Raw genomic sequence first — 14829 nt, forward strand, 5'->3', positions numbered from 1 at the left:
TCTGTGTTGTGCTGTGCTGGGGTGAGCTGGGTTGGGTTATGGCTTTGCAGTGGATGGATGCCATCATGTTTTACACCCCCCCTGGGCGTATCTGGTCTTCCTCCCCGCGGTCCCCTCCCCTCTCCTCTCCGTGCTCGGCTGCTCACTCGCTCACAAATTGGTTGGATCGTGTCGCAACTTTTTTACTGTTACTTGATTACCGTATCGTCATATTGCTTGGTACCTTATTTTTTTTTTCTCTCTCTCCCTCTCTATGCTCATGCTTGATACACCCATCCCATCCTTTCATCCCAACTCTATCGAGCACCTTGGATATAAACTTGTTCACCCCCTTATAACTCTTTACTTTGACTTCATCACATCACTCACTTACCTTTGACGCATTATCTTACCGCACATTCTTGCTCCCCCTAGCTACCTTGCCTTACGCCGCAGCTGTTTGCCCATCGAGCTCTTGCGAGTGCTGTCCCTCCCCCACCCGCCGCCGCCGCCTCTTCCTATCTTCTCCAGCTTTCACCCGTTTCCTCGTCGCTCTCCTCTGTGCGCTGAACACCGGTGCTCGTCTTCTGCGCTGCATAATCTCTAGCTCATGCTGCTCGGGCCCTTCCTTCGTATCCATTCTTATATTGTTATTCTCATCGGTCGTTGGCAAAGGCCGTATTCTTTCGCGTCGTCGTTCGGATCCGATCATCATTATCATCACCACCGACATCGCCGCCGCCGCCGCAATCGCTTGATTCATAGCAATTTCGGTTTTCCTACCTTCGATCTATAACGCCCGACCAATATCGCCGTTCAATAATCATGTCTTCTGTCGTTCCTCGTCAGGGTTCGGCCGTTGGGTACGTTGCGTTGCCCGCTGAGGAAGCACGTCTTGGACGTTCTCGGTATTAGGTGATGAAGAATGCAGCTAATAGACATGACGATGGTAGCGTTGCGGTAGAAGCTCGACAAGAAGCCCCGGAACTGTCACAGAACCGTGTGGCTACGTACTCTCACGATAACGTCTTTGCCCGCATCCAGTCTCGTGGTGCCAACAATGGTCACGTTGCTGGCAGTCAACTTCGAGAACACAGCATTGCGAGCCTGGAAGCCGACATGGCCAGGTACCAGCCGACGCAATCGATCATTACTGTTCCGTCAAACTCAAACTCGGCTGGTATTGGTGCACAGTTTGAGTGATTGTTCAGAGGTTCGTCGCCAGTTCCTGTCCCTAGATCTTGGGTCATAAGCTAACAGCAGGGGCTCCAGAGTAGCCGCGTTGGTTCGTCCCAATACCCTCCTCAACATTACTCAATAAGGTAGGTTTGTGCGTTTCGCTGATTTTTCTTTCCTTGACTTGCTTGCTCGGTTTTCTGATAGACGGCATCATGTTGTCCCTGGTTGTCGCAATCTCCAAATCGTTGGCCTGAACCAACTCTGGGAGACCACTGTTGAGACATATATGAGGCTGGGCCTACGGGACCAGCAATGTTGATATGATATAGAAACCTTCAAGGCGGCATCACTTCGTATGTAAGTTGGCCGAAGTGATTCTGTTGATCAGAAGCCGCCAGGAGGTTGAAGCATATACCCCATCTTTTTTCTGCTTGTAAATACTATACCCATTTTGCTTTCTGTGCGACAGGAGAAAGGTCCTTTTATCAACTTCCTTGCATCGCTCCTACATGTTTGTTTTCTTTGCTTCTTCTCCTTATCGTGTGTATTATGTTTGGAGTGTTTCAAGTTCCGTATTGCCGTTGTCATCTTCTCGGATATTTGCTGGCGTTTTAGAGCAATGCAGACCGCTTCTTCAAGAAGCAGCGGTATTGGAGTGCATGGGCGTGGAACGAAGGAAGAAAATATGTTCCGAGCAACCTGATATTATGTTGGGACCGCGATATGTGGTACGAAGGACTGATTATTCTTTCTCATTGCGTGAATCGTTCCCTTGTGCTCCAGTCGGCATGAATCTCATGAGGGTACGTCAGCATATGACCCAGACCCAGAACCCTCACGCCGCGGGGAGCACAGGTCGAGGCAGCATAAGACCTGGTTGCGCAAGTCTCATGATGAACAGACTCAGGACGATTGACGACGCACGTTTTCTTGTGGAAGAGATAAGAAAACTAAGAATGATGAGGGACAAAGCATGGCAACTGAGAGGGGTTGGGCTTTATCTATTTGTGGGTGGCTCAGTCATCAAGCAGCCAATCAGGCTAGAGTTTTCTTGACATTAGGCCCCAAAACCCGTGGACAACAATGCATCATCAATCGCGAGAGCATAATCCTTGGGCTTCCTGAGGCATACTCTGTGGCCAATTATCTCCTGGAAGGTCATCAAGGCTCTTCTCCATTGCAAGGAGTAGCCCTGTGAAGCTCCATCCATTGGCTTGGGTCACTCAAAACAGTTGGCCTCATTTTGGGTGTTTTATCAAAAGTACCATCTTATGGGAGCACGGAAGCATGGATTACATGATTCACGGGTTATTTGTCATTTTGAAACATCTCCTTCCTGTATCGAAGTGTAAAGTTTACGACATTCTGGGTTTATTGTGCTATTATAGATTGGTATCGTTCAGAGCACTATGGTATATTGCACTACACAGAGGTAGACAGGTATTAATTATAAATAAGAAAACATAATGTGGTGGGCATGAGTGTTCCTGTCCTTCAAAATTCTGTGAAGCTTCAACTGTTCATCTCCCAAGGCAGCATAATTTTCACGGCGTATCTTGTCATCGTCTCATCATAACTACCCCAAACGCGTGATCACATATTGCGAGATGTCCAAAACTGGTCCTAGGGCGGCCTTACATCTCGACAACCACTTCGCGGCTTTACAATCTCCGCTCGCAAAGTTGTACCAGTCATTTGGATCAAGCCAGTCTTCGCTAGTTTATAGCAATAAATTTCTTCCCAGTTTCGTCAATCCTTAAATCCTGCTCACTTCTCATGCCACTCATCATAGCCAAGCGTGTTGCTCACTTCGAATATTGGCTATACCATGAGCGACACGCTTTGGCAGGCTGTCAAACATCAAAGCGTCCTGGCGCTAATAAACCTATTGATTCATAGGGGGAATGTGTCCAATATCCCATGGGTACCACGAATACCACGTAGTCCTATCATCTTGAGGCTTGCACTGAGCAGTCCCAAGTGTTTCCTGGTTTATTACTCCCTGGCCGCCTGGACTTCAGCTAGATATTGCTTTATCCCCATGCTACGAAGTATAGGCACACCAGATGCATAACTATGTGCTCATGAAACTGAAGTCAAGAGACTGGTAATTCCATAAATTGGCCAACTCTCCCAGCTCCTCGTCTGAGATGTTTGCGAACACAGGGCCCTCAGCGGGCACACCAGCGGGCATGAAACCTGTTGGATTTTGCATGTACAATTGTGACTGCCAGTCAGAACATGGTGCAGTAGCAGCGTATGCAATGGGAGGCACAAAATCATCACCCATGACAGGAACACCTCCCAAGGTATATACTGGAGACACGACCCCTGGCGTAGGAATAATGGCAGGAGAAGGAGAGAAAGCTGCCGCCAGAGGAGAATTTTGGGAGTTTGATGCGCTGCCTGGCGATAGTGTTTGTGGCGATGCAGCGGCTTCTGGGAGCGCTTGGGGTCTCGAGGGCACTGGGCTTCTGCTAGCCATGCTATGCGTTGTTGCTGTTACCCGTGGGAGACGCTGAACGATTCGAGTGAGGATACCGTATGATGCCTTGGCTGATTTAGTCACCATTCTAAGATCCTGCAACATAGCATGCGCCCCATCTATGGCTTTGTAAACATCGTCTCGTCGAGGAAGTGTATGATGCTCATCATGAAGAACTGCTGAGCACAAGACTGTCGAGATGTCGAAAATACAAAAGAGAACAAAATGAAACTTCGCATCTCGGGGGTAGACATATTTGAAGAATCTACGCAAAGATGCCATCAGTTCTAGACAATAGTTAATGCCATCGCTGCGTATTTGCAGCTCTGCCTCTAAGGATCGTATAGCAAAGGGTCTTGTAAGGAAACCACGGATAGGCTGTAGAAGCATTGAAAATGCCACAGTATGCAGTATATGTCTGTGAAGGACCACCCAGGGATATAAACCATCCGAAGATGTGTCCGGATGTTGGACGTTGAAGGGGGGTGGAAAGCTTGCGATCCATGTCTCAATGATGCCCTGGTATTCCTGGACATCTGCATGCGCCATGACGTTTTTCGGCGAGCCGAATCTTCGAGAAAGTTGTCGGGTTACGCTGCATTGCATCTTCATGTGTAATAGTGGCGAGTATTCGCACCCTTCCAAGCTGAGATTTGGAAGGCTGGCATCGCAGTCGGCTCGATCGATAATCAAGGGCCTACCCAACAGTGTCGAAATCTGCCTTTTGGGACGTAAGCCACAAAATATTGAGCCGTGAAGAAGATCACATACCAGTCCCAAGTATCCAGAATGCACCAGATTCTCCGTCTTATTTCCAAATCAAATTCTGAGATGGGGCCCGCCTTGCCTTCTTGATGGATGGCTGTGATAAAGTCAGCTGTCGTGTCAAGTTGCCAGCTATACACAAGCATACATAGTTCTTGGGCCTCTCGAATAGCAGAGTTCAGAACATGCCAACATTCGACAAACCGGGCTTCAGCTTTGAACCAGTAACAAGAATGCAGGAGTTGTTGAACATTGATAATGTGGCCATGACCGAGGGGTATAGCGCTTCCCAGCTCTCGAGCAGCTTCATGAAACCGCTCGCTTATACGCTGTATCGGATCACCAAGGCCAACCTCAAGATTCCGTTGTAATTCGACGTCAGTATATCGCGAGGCACATGCGCAAATTGTTAGGAGAAGGCAAGTCCATTGGACACTAAGAGGGCGGTTCTCGGTTCGTGATGTCCACCACAGTTGATACTGCTCTATGAAAGATGGCGGATAAACGATGTAATAGTGGTAGTTGACATTGCTGAGGAAGTTTTGGACAAGTGTGTCTGATATCGCAGTTGGCTAGATGTTCTCACGTGTTTTGCTGACAGTACATACCAGTAAAAGGTCTGGCAGGAATCACTCTCAAAGCTCTTTCCAGCCGTGGAAAACTTCTAGGATCCTTCACGAATTCTTGTGATGCACTCCTGGTGGTCTGAAAGCAAGTATAATGTTAGGATTGAGTCGAACAGTTGAGAAAATGTTACGAACCTCGTGCTCCGACGCCAGATCAAAAATAAGATTGGAAGGCATATAACCCAAAGCGTCGATACCATCGCTTCTTGTGCCTTCAATGTCGGGTTCGTCTCCTGAGTCTGGGCCGATTTTGTTGTTGGTGCGAATCTTTCTCTGCCTATCCAAGGCAACCCTGTCTGTAGTTGGTTGGTTGGTGTCCTTGAAACGACATTTATCGGCCACCTTGCGTTTCTGGCATCCGCTGCATGGCCACTCACGGTTGCACTGGGTATATGTTTAGCATGGATGCATAGCAACTTGCCGGCCATCGTGGAAATGGTCAAGTTTGGGGTTCGTTACCCTTTGCTTGCGGCGTGCACATTCTGTGCATGCAGATCGATAGCTGACTTCTCGTCGCTGAGCCCCTTCTCCCATGACGATGGATTATAGAGCCGTCAAACTGAGGATCGGTGTTCCGCATGGATATGATTTTATCGACTAAGAGTAAATGTGGAAACACGGGGTATGTGTGGTGTTATTGTTTCTTTTGGGTATGAACGCAGAGTGCTTTGTAAAAAGAACCAATATGACAGGAGCCTACGCATCAAAACAGGATGAATAGAAACGCCCATAACACCGGCAATAGAAAAGGCGAATAATCATGTTCATGGGTTCCGAGTGGAGAAAATGCTGCTTGAACGTTGCTAATAAGATGCATTTGCCCGCCTGCAGATCAAGCAAGTGGGTGGGTGGCTAGGTGGCACACGAGAAGAGATGCATCACTTCGGGGGTTCGTTCCATTGCTAATTTCGTGCCGAGGGTTTTGCGAGTCGGCGGTTATTCGAAGCGATGGGTCCTAACGGGACCAGCGGAGATAAGCGAGGCGATCAAGTGAGACTGCCAGATGGAATATGCTTAGGTAGTGATTGTGATGCCCTATTCCATCAGGCACGTCCTAGATTCTTTGTGGCTCAATCGCCTGAGAACAAATGGCCATGAAACCGTAGTTTGGAAACTCATTTGGTTCTTCTCATTGGCCAATGTGGCTTCGTTGCGATCCGACTTCTTGACTTGACTAAAAGAAGCAAATATTGCGTTGTTTGAACATCCACTGGACATTGTAGTCCCAACTTGCTGTGTGTCTTGTCGAGAGATCATCAATTCTGGACATGTCGTCCTCCACTGGCATCAGGAGATTGCTCTGTATCAAGGATCAAAAAGCAAAGCCCCAAGAGTCCTTGCTTCACCCACACCAACCATTCATGCATCATCAATCATTTTCAGCTCCATTCTGCTGTATGGTCTTGTTGCACAAATCCACTGTTGTCTCTCCATTTGACTTCTCGAAATCCCATACTGAACCCCTCTCCTAGCTTCGTTGACGCTGTCCCCGCTACGCAGACCGGCGTCGCCCGGTCTGAGCGTTCCAGTCACCAACCACAAGGCCTGTTTTCCTATTGAGCCGCTCCCGATCATGGCAAATGAGATTTCTTGACAGGGTGTGGGTGTGCAATCCCTGTCTGCTTGGGCAGGCTTGGGCTTCACCAAATTCTGTTTCGTTATGTCGTTGTTGCTCACATATGTACGTTGGTGCTGGTGCAGCTTGAGCGGGCGGTGAATGCTACCCACCCATGTGGTGAAAGGAACACATTGCCCGTCGCCGATCAAGAGTGAAACTCAGGCTGAGAGAACCCTAAATTTGTGCCATACCATCGGCAAGGGCAGAGTTGAACATGCTCAGGCTGGCGTATCTGGAGACATGAGTTGCATACTTTCATGTTGGTGTCTTCATAACCTACTTACTTGAACCAGAGTGTTCTTTGACCCTCCAACCCATCATGCATGTCACTGACTATCCTCCGATCCCACGAGATGGGTCCAACGGTGTTCTCCACCATTGGTCCATGTCGTTAAATTTGACAACCTTGAAGCCCAACGACGTTCGAACGTCATGGTGGTGGAGAGTTTCTATGCAACAAGGGTACTATGAGGATCCGAAACTCGAGCTAAAGTTACAACGGCGCGCCGTTACAAGTGAACTGATCTAAAGTCGTACTATCGCATGTGGCGCGTGGGGAGTTGAGAGGCGGTGAGATAAACGCATGACGGTGGTTGCTTTTGGCTCTCGAGCAAACGATTGCCCCAAGCTTCCACCACGAGTTTTTCATGCTTTTTTTTTCATGCTTCGTCCGAACTTGCCGGCACGTTTACATGCGTCAAAGGCAGATCCCGCGCCTCAGACTCGCATAACAGGGCGTAAAATCGAACGACATCCGAAAGAAGAAGTCTCATGCGCCATGTGTAAGGGCTCGTTACTTCGCCTGCCGACGACTGTGTAATGGCGCCCCCGTGAACGAGCTACTGTAATGTAATCGCTTCGGAGACTAGTACCGACCCCCAGAAAGTTTGTGGAATTGTGTATTCAAGGTCAAACCCTACTGTGCAATACAGAGCCAGATCTGCTGCCTCATTTCTTCGATGCAGCTCACTGGGTTGCTGCATCCCTAGTCAGCGCCATTGTCTCGAGATGTCGTATCTGAGGTCCAGTAAGAGGGCAGAGGACTCTGTCTCTGGTTGCAAGCATGGGGTTTGGGCATCAAAGTTCAAGCAAGGACGCGCGGAGGTTCCATTTTGACACTCAGTATAGCTCACGCGTATGCAGATGGCCGCTTTCTGGAAGACAGTGGATAGCTCGGAGTTTGAGTGCCCGACTCTTGGGTGGAGATTGCGCTGCTATTATCGTATTTGTTGAGCGAAGAAGAGGAAGAAGCCAACAGGACCAATCTGGAGGAAACACGGGTATAAGGTGTTGAGAGACAACCTGAGGTATCTCCTGTAAGTTGTACCTTTCCATGGCAGGCGCGAATCGATGTTGAGCTAAAAACCGGTGTAAAGTCAAGATAGGGGAAGTTGCTACTCTCTTAGAAAAGTAAGGTAGAAGAACTTAAGAGAAGAACTATGGATCAGATTTAGAAGAGAAGGAGCGGATTCGTTACAGTATAAGAACTTCCAGTCTGATAAACACCACCATATTCGCATATATCACAACCCTTAATCCTTTGAAAAGTCCCTGAAATGCCAGCCAATGCACCCGAAAGAACCCCTCGATTCCCGAAATTCATCGGGTCAGGTCATAAGCGGGGCTGAAGAGCGCGTATCTGGGCTCTCATACATAACGAGTTGGCAGAGCGAATTCATGGCTTCAGTTTTGGTATGCCCAAGTTCACAACCAATTAATGCTAGGCGATGCTAAGGATGTCATGCAAGAACACTCATCTCGACTTCCACGAGCTGGACGATTATTGGTAGCATCCGGAATTTGCTTCAATTCTATTCTTCGGAGAAGTTGATACACTCGGTCTAGAATCTGCCAAAATGGCCTGACTTCAACTAGTGCCCGTATTCCCTGTGTAACTATTGGCACTGTCCCATTTACCAAGACTAGCGAATTGTGCATAGCGTCAATCTGACCACGAGGATGTTTATGACATGTCATCTACTCCATATCATGCTCTCGAAACAAGCCAAAGGTGGGAACGATGTTACATCAGGCCAATGTCTGGGGCCGAGAGCTGACACGTCAAGGAGTTGGCTAATCGGGCCCAAGGGCTGCGATAGTTCCAACTTATCATCGCGACTTGTTCTTCTTTGGCATCCATGCCTCACCGACTTAAGACCTGCTTCACTTCTTTCGCCTACGATCGTCTGAGCGTTTGTGTGAGCCATTAACTAGATTCCTAGTTGAGGCTGACCAATCTTGTCACTAAGTCTCAGCTCAGCCAACTCGTTTTTAGTTCTTCAGTGCCGAGCTCGCCACATGGCAATTGCTTTCAAGTGCCGGTTCAAAACCCCACCCTCGGGTGGTCAACGGTCGCTAGCGAGTGGTAGCAGTCTAGCAGATGGTCGCAGCCACCATCATCGCCGATCTGTTGACTCCCAGTACTCTTGCGGACTAGTCTCAAGCATTGTTGCGGCCTAGATCCCTACGGACCCTCCAAACTCTTGAGCCAACTGGCCGTCTCTGGCTCCCTTTTAGCACCTCCACCCAGGGAACTTCTGTCAAATCGCTAACTCTGTCAACGTCTTCTGGTTCGGCCTCTGACTTATCGTCGTCTGTGTCCTCGTCCGTAACTTCAAGTATTGTGTCGTTCCCCTCGTCGGCCCCAGCTCTCTCATAAAGATCTTCGGTATAGGCCCAACTTGGGGTATCAAACTTGCCGTGGAGCAAAACAATGTCTCTGCCTTCAGATTTTATGTGTTTGAACTCTTCTGCTGGAATTGGTGTGGTAAGCTGCAAGGTGTGTGATTTTGTGTCAATACCTCGCAGGAGAACCAGCCCAATAGTTCGAGAATACCGGGGGTCCAAAGCAGCATCATTGTAGTTGGGAATGTAAGGAATACCTTCCGGACTTGTTGATACCATCTGGAGAGCCTCATCTTTGCTTGCTGCGTCAAGCTTCGTGAGCTTCGATGATATATCGGCAGAGACCTGGTCTTGGGTGAATCTGGAAAATGCTTTCACATCCTCTATCTCAACTGCCGCCAGGACCAGTCCGTTCACTGTATCGGCCAACAACTCCGGTGGACATTGATAATCGTACGATACCAAACCGAAGATCCCTTTCTTGGAGGAATATCGTACAAGTAAGGGTGGTCTGAAAGAAAGTGGCGATGGGTTCCACTTCAACCTTTGGGTGATGTCAGTTTGCTTCGTTGTCGTCAAAGCTAGATCTTGTAAGTGAAAATAAGACATGGTCTGCATCGCTCTCAGATGAGCAGCGGTTCTTGATGTAAATTCAGACTGCTGGGACGGTAATTCTGTAAACGTGGTTTCTGTTGCAGCCCGTAACGCATCGACTGTTTCTGAAGGGCCATCTTCAGACATATATAATACTTCTTCAGGCTTCATCATCCTGACCAAGGCACAGAGAAGATCGAGCCCAGTTCCAAGAATCCACCCTGGTGTATTGATGATGAGAGGAACACCCGCAAAACTTTTGTTGTACGTATCAAATAGATCAACGGCACATGCCAGGTAGAGATCGGGGTCGGACGCTGGTGTTACGGAGGCCATTGAATGGCAACGAACGACGTTCGAAGCAGTGTCTCTGATCCCCGGGTGTGTGAATGGTGCCCCTAGATTCGGCTTCGTCACAAACACGAGTGACAAAGTCCCAGCTGGCGCATATTCTGGTTGGCCTGGATCTAGGTCCATCACCACAACACCTCGCAAGGTCTGTCTATGAGATCGATCTGTTAAAAGCCGGTTCAGAAACAGTCTCGAAAGAGTAGACTTTCCGGCCGACTTGGGGCCGCAAATCAACGTTGAGAGAGATGGCTTCTCTCGGCTGGTCGTCACCAGGCATGAAAGCTTCCTGTTCCACGCAGCTAGCGAGTCTAATTCTTGGATGATGCATTTCTTAGGAGCATCTTCTGGCGTTTGGACCTATAAAAACATTAGTAAACACTTTCATAGCAGGTAAGAAAACTTACAATCTGAAAAGTTACTTCTTTATTTGACTTGGTTGAGTCTCCCTCAGGTGGTTCGTTCCACATTTTCCTGAATAGAGGAGATAAACGGCTCAACTGGCGCAGACCTTGAGCCATTTTATCTGGATGCAGCTCTAGTCTTGTCTGCTCCTTCGTCCGTAATACGGGCACTGCATGGCAGTAAGGGGCGTGAACCCATTCAATGGTTTCAGCAGGATAGAGAGTGGCACCAGCCAACACTACCTCACCTTGAATCACTTTGATACCAAAACTCCCAATGATTGTAAATCGCTGCTAAGTCAGTCAAGAGTTTTTCAGAGCGAGGCACGAAGTTTACCTCTTTGCCAGAAAGTCGTAGTTCTACCACACCTCCCTTCTTAACTCGGTGGTTTTGATCGGATAATCGAAATGATGAGTATGGTATGGCCCTTTGAGCTGTCCCGAATTCAGGACTTATAGATCCTGGTGGCCGACTGAGAAGCTGATGAGCGATGTCGAAGCTGGTGATGCCGGGTCATATACCTTGCCATTACATGGCTTTTAGAATGTGCGGCAGGCGTCTCAGTTACACACTGTGGCCTAGGAGCCTTTACTGCACTTTTCTTAGGAGTTGACGGAGTTCCGACTTGACTGTTTCCCTTTTGAAGTGGACTGAAGTAGTTGACGTTGCTGGTAGGTTGTTTCTCGTCGCATTCTGAGGATTGTTGCGCGGACGTCGAAGAGGCCGCAGCCTCTCTCCGCCGAGCAGCAAGAGCAGCAATAGCACTCATCGCTTTATTATGTGACTTAGCACGATCGAAAGACCCGGCAAAGAGTGTAACACTTACGCTTTGTGGCATTGACACCTTCAATTCTTCGTTTTTTGTGAGAGGACATGGCTGAGAATGGCTATGTTAAGACTTAAATGTTGACGTTGAATATGATCAGTCCAGGCAAAATTAAAAGGAAGCGATAAATCACTGGAGAGTGATTATTCAACAGTCATAGAGCTGATGAACATCGCATGCGATCAAGGCTAAAACGTCTTGAAGGTGCGTACGGTCTTATCGATAAGAAAAAATCATTTCGCGTTACCTGCATCTCTACCTTATTCACTCGACACCGGGCGTATAATTGTACTTATGAAAAGGGATAGTACCTACCAGCGACTCATTGATAACTAGGATTTCCTCGATATCTCACTTGAAGTGCGTAAAACCTTACTTCTTTTGACCAGTCACATTGATTTTGCGTCACCTATCACCGGATATCTATCTACACGACAGAGGCGCGTCGGCCTACAGTTAACCCAAGATAACTTAGTGGGTTGCCCCACTAGCGCGGCATCTCCCAAAATTTATTTTCCAGCAACTTCATCTTCACCTTTATCAACCTCGTTCCGACAATTGCACCCTCACCTCCGAAAAGATCCACAGAAAAGTCTGCCCAAGATGGCACCTAAGGAACCCTTCAAGGTTCACTCCCTCAACAAGCACATAGAGAACACAAAGAAGGGCCTATCGGCTGAAGCGCAGTTCAACCGCCGCCCCGGCAGCCGTGCTGCAACTATCAAGAAAGAGTCAAGCGACCCAAACAACATTTTCGCCAACAACGATGGGGATGACGATGATGAGTCAGGAAGTGGAAGTGACAGCGATAGTAGCAGCGATGACCCGGCCGATTTTATCTCCAAACTCACCAGTGCCACCAAACCTACTTCTGCCACTCCACGCCGTCGTAGCAAAGATGATGAAATCGCCGATAGCGATGCCGAGCGCAACGCGTCCAAAAAGAGCACTATTGTGAAAACTGCTCCTGCCAAGTCTAATCCTCAAGCCTCTAGCGATTCGAGCAGCGAAGACGAGTCTGACGACGAAAAACCCAAAGCAAAGACTAACGGCACAACTCCTGCAAAGGCGTCCGAGAGCACCTCGAGCTCTTCGGAGTCAGGGAGCGACAGTGACAGCGATGAGGAAGACGATAAGGCACCCAAGCCATCCACCAAAAAGCAAGAAGACTCTGCCTCCACCAGCGACACTTCCAGTGAGGACGAAAGCGAGGATGAAGCCGATGCCAAGGCTAAGCCTGCTCTGAATGGCAAAGCTGCTACTACGTCAGACAGTGAAAGCGAGGGCAGCGACAGTGAAAGCGAGGATAAAGAGCAGAATGTGAAACTTGCTGCTAAACCTGCCGCTAAGCCTGTCGCTCCCGAGTCAGACAGTTCTTCAAGCGAGGAGGATTCTGATGATGAGATGGTTGATGAATCCATGCACATTGAGGATCGCGAAGGACAGCTCGCCCTCCCCAACTTCATTGCTCCCGACTTTGTGCTTCGCAAGGGCGATGATGGCACAAACGGCCGCGATGTTGCTGAGATCTGCAACAAGGCGAACCTAGAGGGCAAGCAATTTTGGTACTTCACAGTTCCTTCCAACGTGCCCATCTCAGTTGTTCAGAATCTCGAGATCCCCATGAACCAATCTCAGTCTACCGATAGGCTGTTTTCTCACAATGGCGAGGACTATGGTGTGTCCTTCGAGAGTATTGCCCCCAGGGGAAATATCCAAATCATGATTCCCTCTGATCGCCCTCAATACCAGCCCGGTAAGTTCCCCAGCCGTTACGTTTACGATATTCTCCACTAATTTATAAATCAGTCACCAAGCAGATCGACCAAGTTATGCAGGTCAAGAAGATCACACAACTTGGCTCCACTAAGTCTGTTGCTCCTCTTCCCAAGCCAGCCCCTCGTGCTCAGCCCACTGGTCTAAGGGCTCGATACCAACCCATTGGAGTCAACGAACCCATGGGAAGCATCGGGGATGACGAGGACGTCGAGATGGGCGATGCTCCCATTCTGTCGGCCAAAGCTGCCAAGAAGGAAAAGAAGCGCAAGTCAAAGGAGACTTCTGACAAGAAGCAGAAGAAGGGACAGAGCATCCCCGAGCCCCCAGCCGAAGCACCAACTTCTGATACGCGCAAGAACAAGCGAAAGCTAGCAGCCTCTGAAGATGATGCCGTCGCCGTAGCCGAGCAACTTCAAGAGGAGGCTAAGCTTGCAGCGAGCAAGTCCAAGAAGCAAAAGACAGCCCGAGCTGGAAGCCCCGACCTGGGCTCTGAGCCAACGTCTGCAGTCGCAAAGAAGTACACCCCTGTCTTGCCTCCCGCAATCCCCACAATAGGAACTCCCACTCCCAAGTCTTCCTCCACGCCTGCAGCAAGCAGCAAGAAGCAAAGGAAGGTCAAGGAGGCTTCTGTCCCCGCTCCCCGACAGAGCGTGGTACCCATACCCTCTATCCCCCACTCCTCCCCTACCAGGTCCTCTCCTGCGCGCGCTCCTGCATCGCAGCCTTCTGCCTCACCTAGCCAGGGTAAGGAGAAACGAGCCAGAAAGCGCAAGGATAAAGATGGCAAGAAGACTCCCTCAGGCAAGAAGGAGACCCCTGTAGTCCCCCCTGTGCCTCTATCTTCCTCGGAATAGCGTTCTGCTGTGAAGAACAATCCTCAAAATGTCAAGGGTAAACACAGAGCCCGCAGAAAGTAGTGCAGAGCTCGATATATGACAGTATTTCAGAAAGCTTAGTGCCTAGGTATGCTATCGATGTGCATCTCTGTCTATCTGACACGGCATACACCATTATTGGCATTATCAGTTATTGTGGGCACGCATATGGTGTTGGATGCGCATAGGAGATGTTGCTTTTTTTTTCTCGCATGCCTTGATCATTCAAAGCATTTCAAACCCGCAGCGAGACATCTGTCTCTGGATTTCAGCGGCTTGGCGTTGGTGGTGCATTTTGGTAGCAAATGTAAAAGAAAAAGGGGTTGAGTTCTTTGAGGATAGTGTAAGAGGAGTGACGAAGGGAGAGAATCGAAAAAGATGCCCCTTCTGCGAGGATCCACGTGGATCTTTATTAGCTTGACTTTTGGGCATCAGCATCGTTCGATAGAAGGATGTTTGTGAGATAGTGTAGTCAATGCCAGAACAAAACAAACCTTGGTTCCACACTGCATTTTGTGACTGTGTCAGGGCCTGGCAAAGGTTGTCACAATTGGTTAATGCCTTGACCTGTGCTCGAAAGTTGAGTCATTACAGCAAAGTTTATAGCCATAACAAGCGATCTGGCAATGCAAACCGCTATCTTCTGTGCTGTTATATACACCTACCCTGTACCTAACAAACTTGGTGAAGCTATCACCACATACAGGCAATAACATGTCACTCGC

The 14829-nt window shown here is 48.8% G+C and overlaps 6 protein-coding genes across 10 annotated transcripts; 3 read left to right on the forward strand and 3 right to left on the reverse strand.

The window, feature by feature from the left end:
- Positions 1–82: 82 nt before the first annotated feature.
- FVEG_14733 (hypothetical protein) lies at positions 83–2122 on the reverse strand. Its single transcript, XM_018903704.1, has one exon. The coding sequence runs from the start codon at positions 740–742 to the stop codon at positions 425–427; it is 318 nt and encodes a 105-aa protein (XP_018743155.1). The 5' UTR covers positions 743–2122; the 3' UTR covers positions 83–424.
- FVEG_00795 (hypothetical protein) lies at positions 805–1182 on the forward strand (the record flags this gene model as incomplete). Its single annotated transcript, XM_018887400.1, has 2 exons — positions 805–842; positions 933–1182. 2 exons carry the CDS (start codon positions 805–807, stop codon positions 1180–1182), a joined length of 288 nt encoding a protein of 95 aa, XP_018743156.1.
- On the forward strand, positions 1668–2213 carry FVEG_14732 (hypothetical protein; the record flags this gene model as incomplete). Its single annotated transcript, XM_018903703.1, has 1 exon — positions 1668–2213. One exon carries the CDS (start codon positions 1668–1670, stop codon positions 2211–2213), a length of 546 nt encoding a protein of 181 aa, XP_018743154.1.
- Positions 2214–2520: 307 nt separating this feature from the next.
- Positions 2521–8353, reverse strand: FVEG_00794 (hypothetical protein; the record flags this gene model as incomplete). Of its 5 annotated transcripts, XM_018887397.1 has the most annotated exons (7): positions 2521–4364; positions 4415–4505; positions 4557–4964; positions 5017–5113; positions 5170–5418; positions 5494–6884; positions 6937–8353. In XM_018887397.1, the coding sequence occupies 6 exons, from the start codon at positions 5566–5568 to the stop codon at positions 3233–3235; spliced, it is 2052 nt and encodes a 683-aa protein (XP_018743151.1). In that variant the 3' UTR covers positions 2521–3232. The 5 variants fall into 5 exon arrangements, with proteins under 5 accessions (XP_018743151.1, XP_018743153.1, XP_018743150.1 ...); XM_018887399.1 differs by having other exon boundaries at positions 5170–6884; XM_018887396.1 differs by having other exon boundaries at positions 5494–8353.
- An 83-nt stretch (positions 8354–8436) lies between these two features.
- FVEG_00793 (polynucleotide 5'-hydroxyl-kinase GRC3) lies at positions 8437–11606 on the reverse strand. Its single transcript, XM_018887394.1, has 5 exons — positions 11451–11606; positions 11146–11395; positions 10961–11096; positions 10627–10914; positions 8437–10579 (listed from the first exon to the last, which is right to left on the reverse strand). The coding sequence occupies exons 1-5, from the start codon at positions 11497–11499 to the stop codon at positions 9092–9094; spliced, it is 2211 nt and encodes a 736-aa protein (XP_018743148.1). The 5' UTR covers positions 11500–11606; the 3' UTR covers positions 8437–9091.
- A 366-nt stretch (positions 11607–11972) lies between these two features.
- On the forward strand, positions 11973–14599 carry FVEG_00792 (hypothetical protein). Its single transcript, XM_018887393.1, has 2 exons — positions 11973–13206; positions 13260–14599. The coding sequence occupies exons 1-2, from the start codon at positions 12054–12056 to the stop codon at positions 14081–14083; spliced, it is 1977 nt and encodes a 658-aa protein (XP_018743147.1). The 5' UTR covers positions 11973–12053; the 3' UTR covers positions 14084–14599.
- The last annotated feature ends 230 nt before the right edge of the window (positions 14600–14829 follow it).

This window comes from Fusarium verticillioides, chromosome 1, assembly GCF_000149555.1.
Source record: "Fusarium verticillioides 7600 chromosome 1, whole genome shotgun sequence".
Lineage (NCBI taxonomy): Eukaryota > Fungi > Ascomycota > Sordariomycetes > Hypocreales > Nectriaceae > Fusarium > Fusarium verticillioides.

Excerpts from the sequence above, each read along its gene's own strand:
- FVEG_14733 (XM_018903704.1), bottom strand. The coding sequence starts at position 742 with ATGAATCAAGCGATTGCGGCGGCGGCGGCGATGTCGGTGGTGATGATA.
- FVEG_00793 (XM_018887394.1), bottom strand. The coding sequence starts at position 11,499 with ATGTCCTCTCACAAAAAACGAAGAATTGAAGGTGTCAATGCCACAAAG. Across the intron at positions 11,097-11,145 it reads AAAAGCCATGTAATGGCAAG|TCGGCCACCAGGATCTATAA; the intron begins GTATATGACCCG and ends TCAGCTTCTCAG. Across the intron at positions 10,915-10,960 it reads TACGACTTTCTGGCAAAGAG|CGATTTACAATCATTGGGAG; the intron begins GTAAACTTCGTG and ends CTGACTTAGCAG.
- FVEG_00792 (XM_018887393.1), top strand. The coding sequence starts at position 12,054 with ATGGCACCTAAGGAACCCTTCAAGGTTCACTCCCTCAACAAGCACATA. Across the intron at positions 13,207-13,259 it reads TCGCCCTCAATACCAGCCCG|TCACCAAGCAGATCGACCAA; the intron begins GTAAGTTCCCCA and ends TTTATAAATCAG.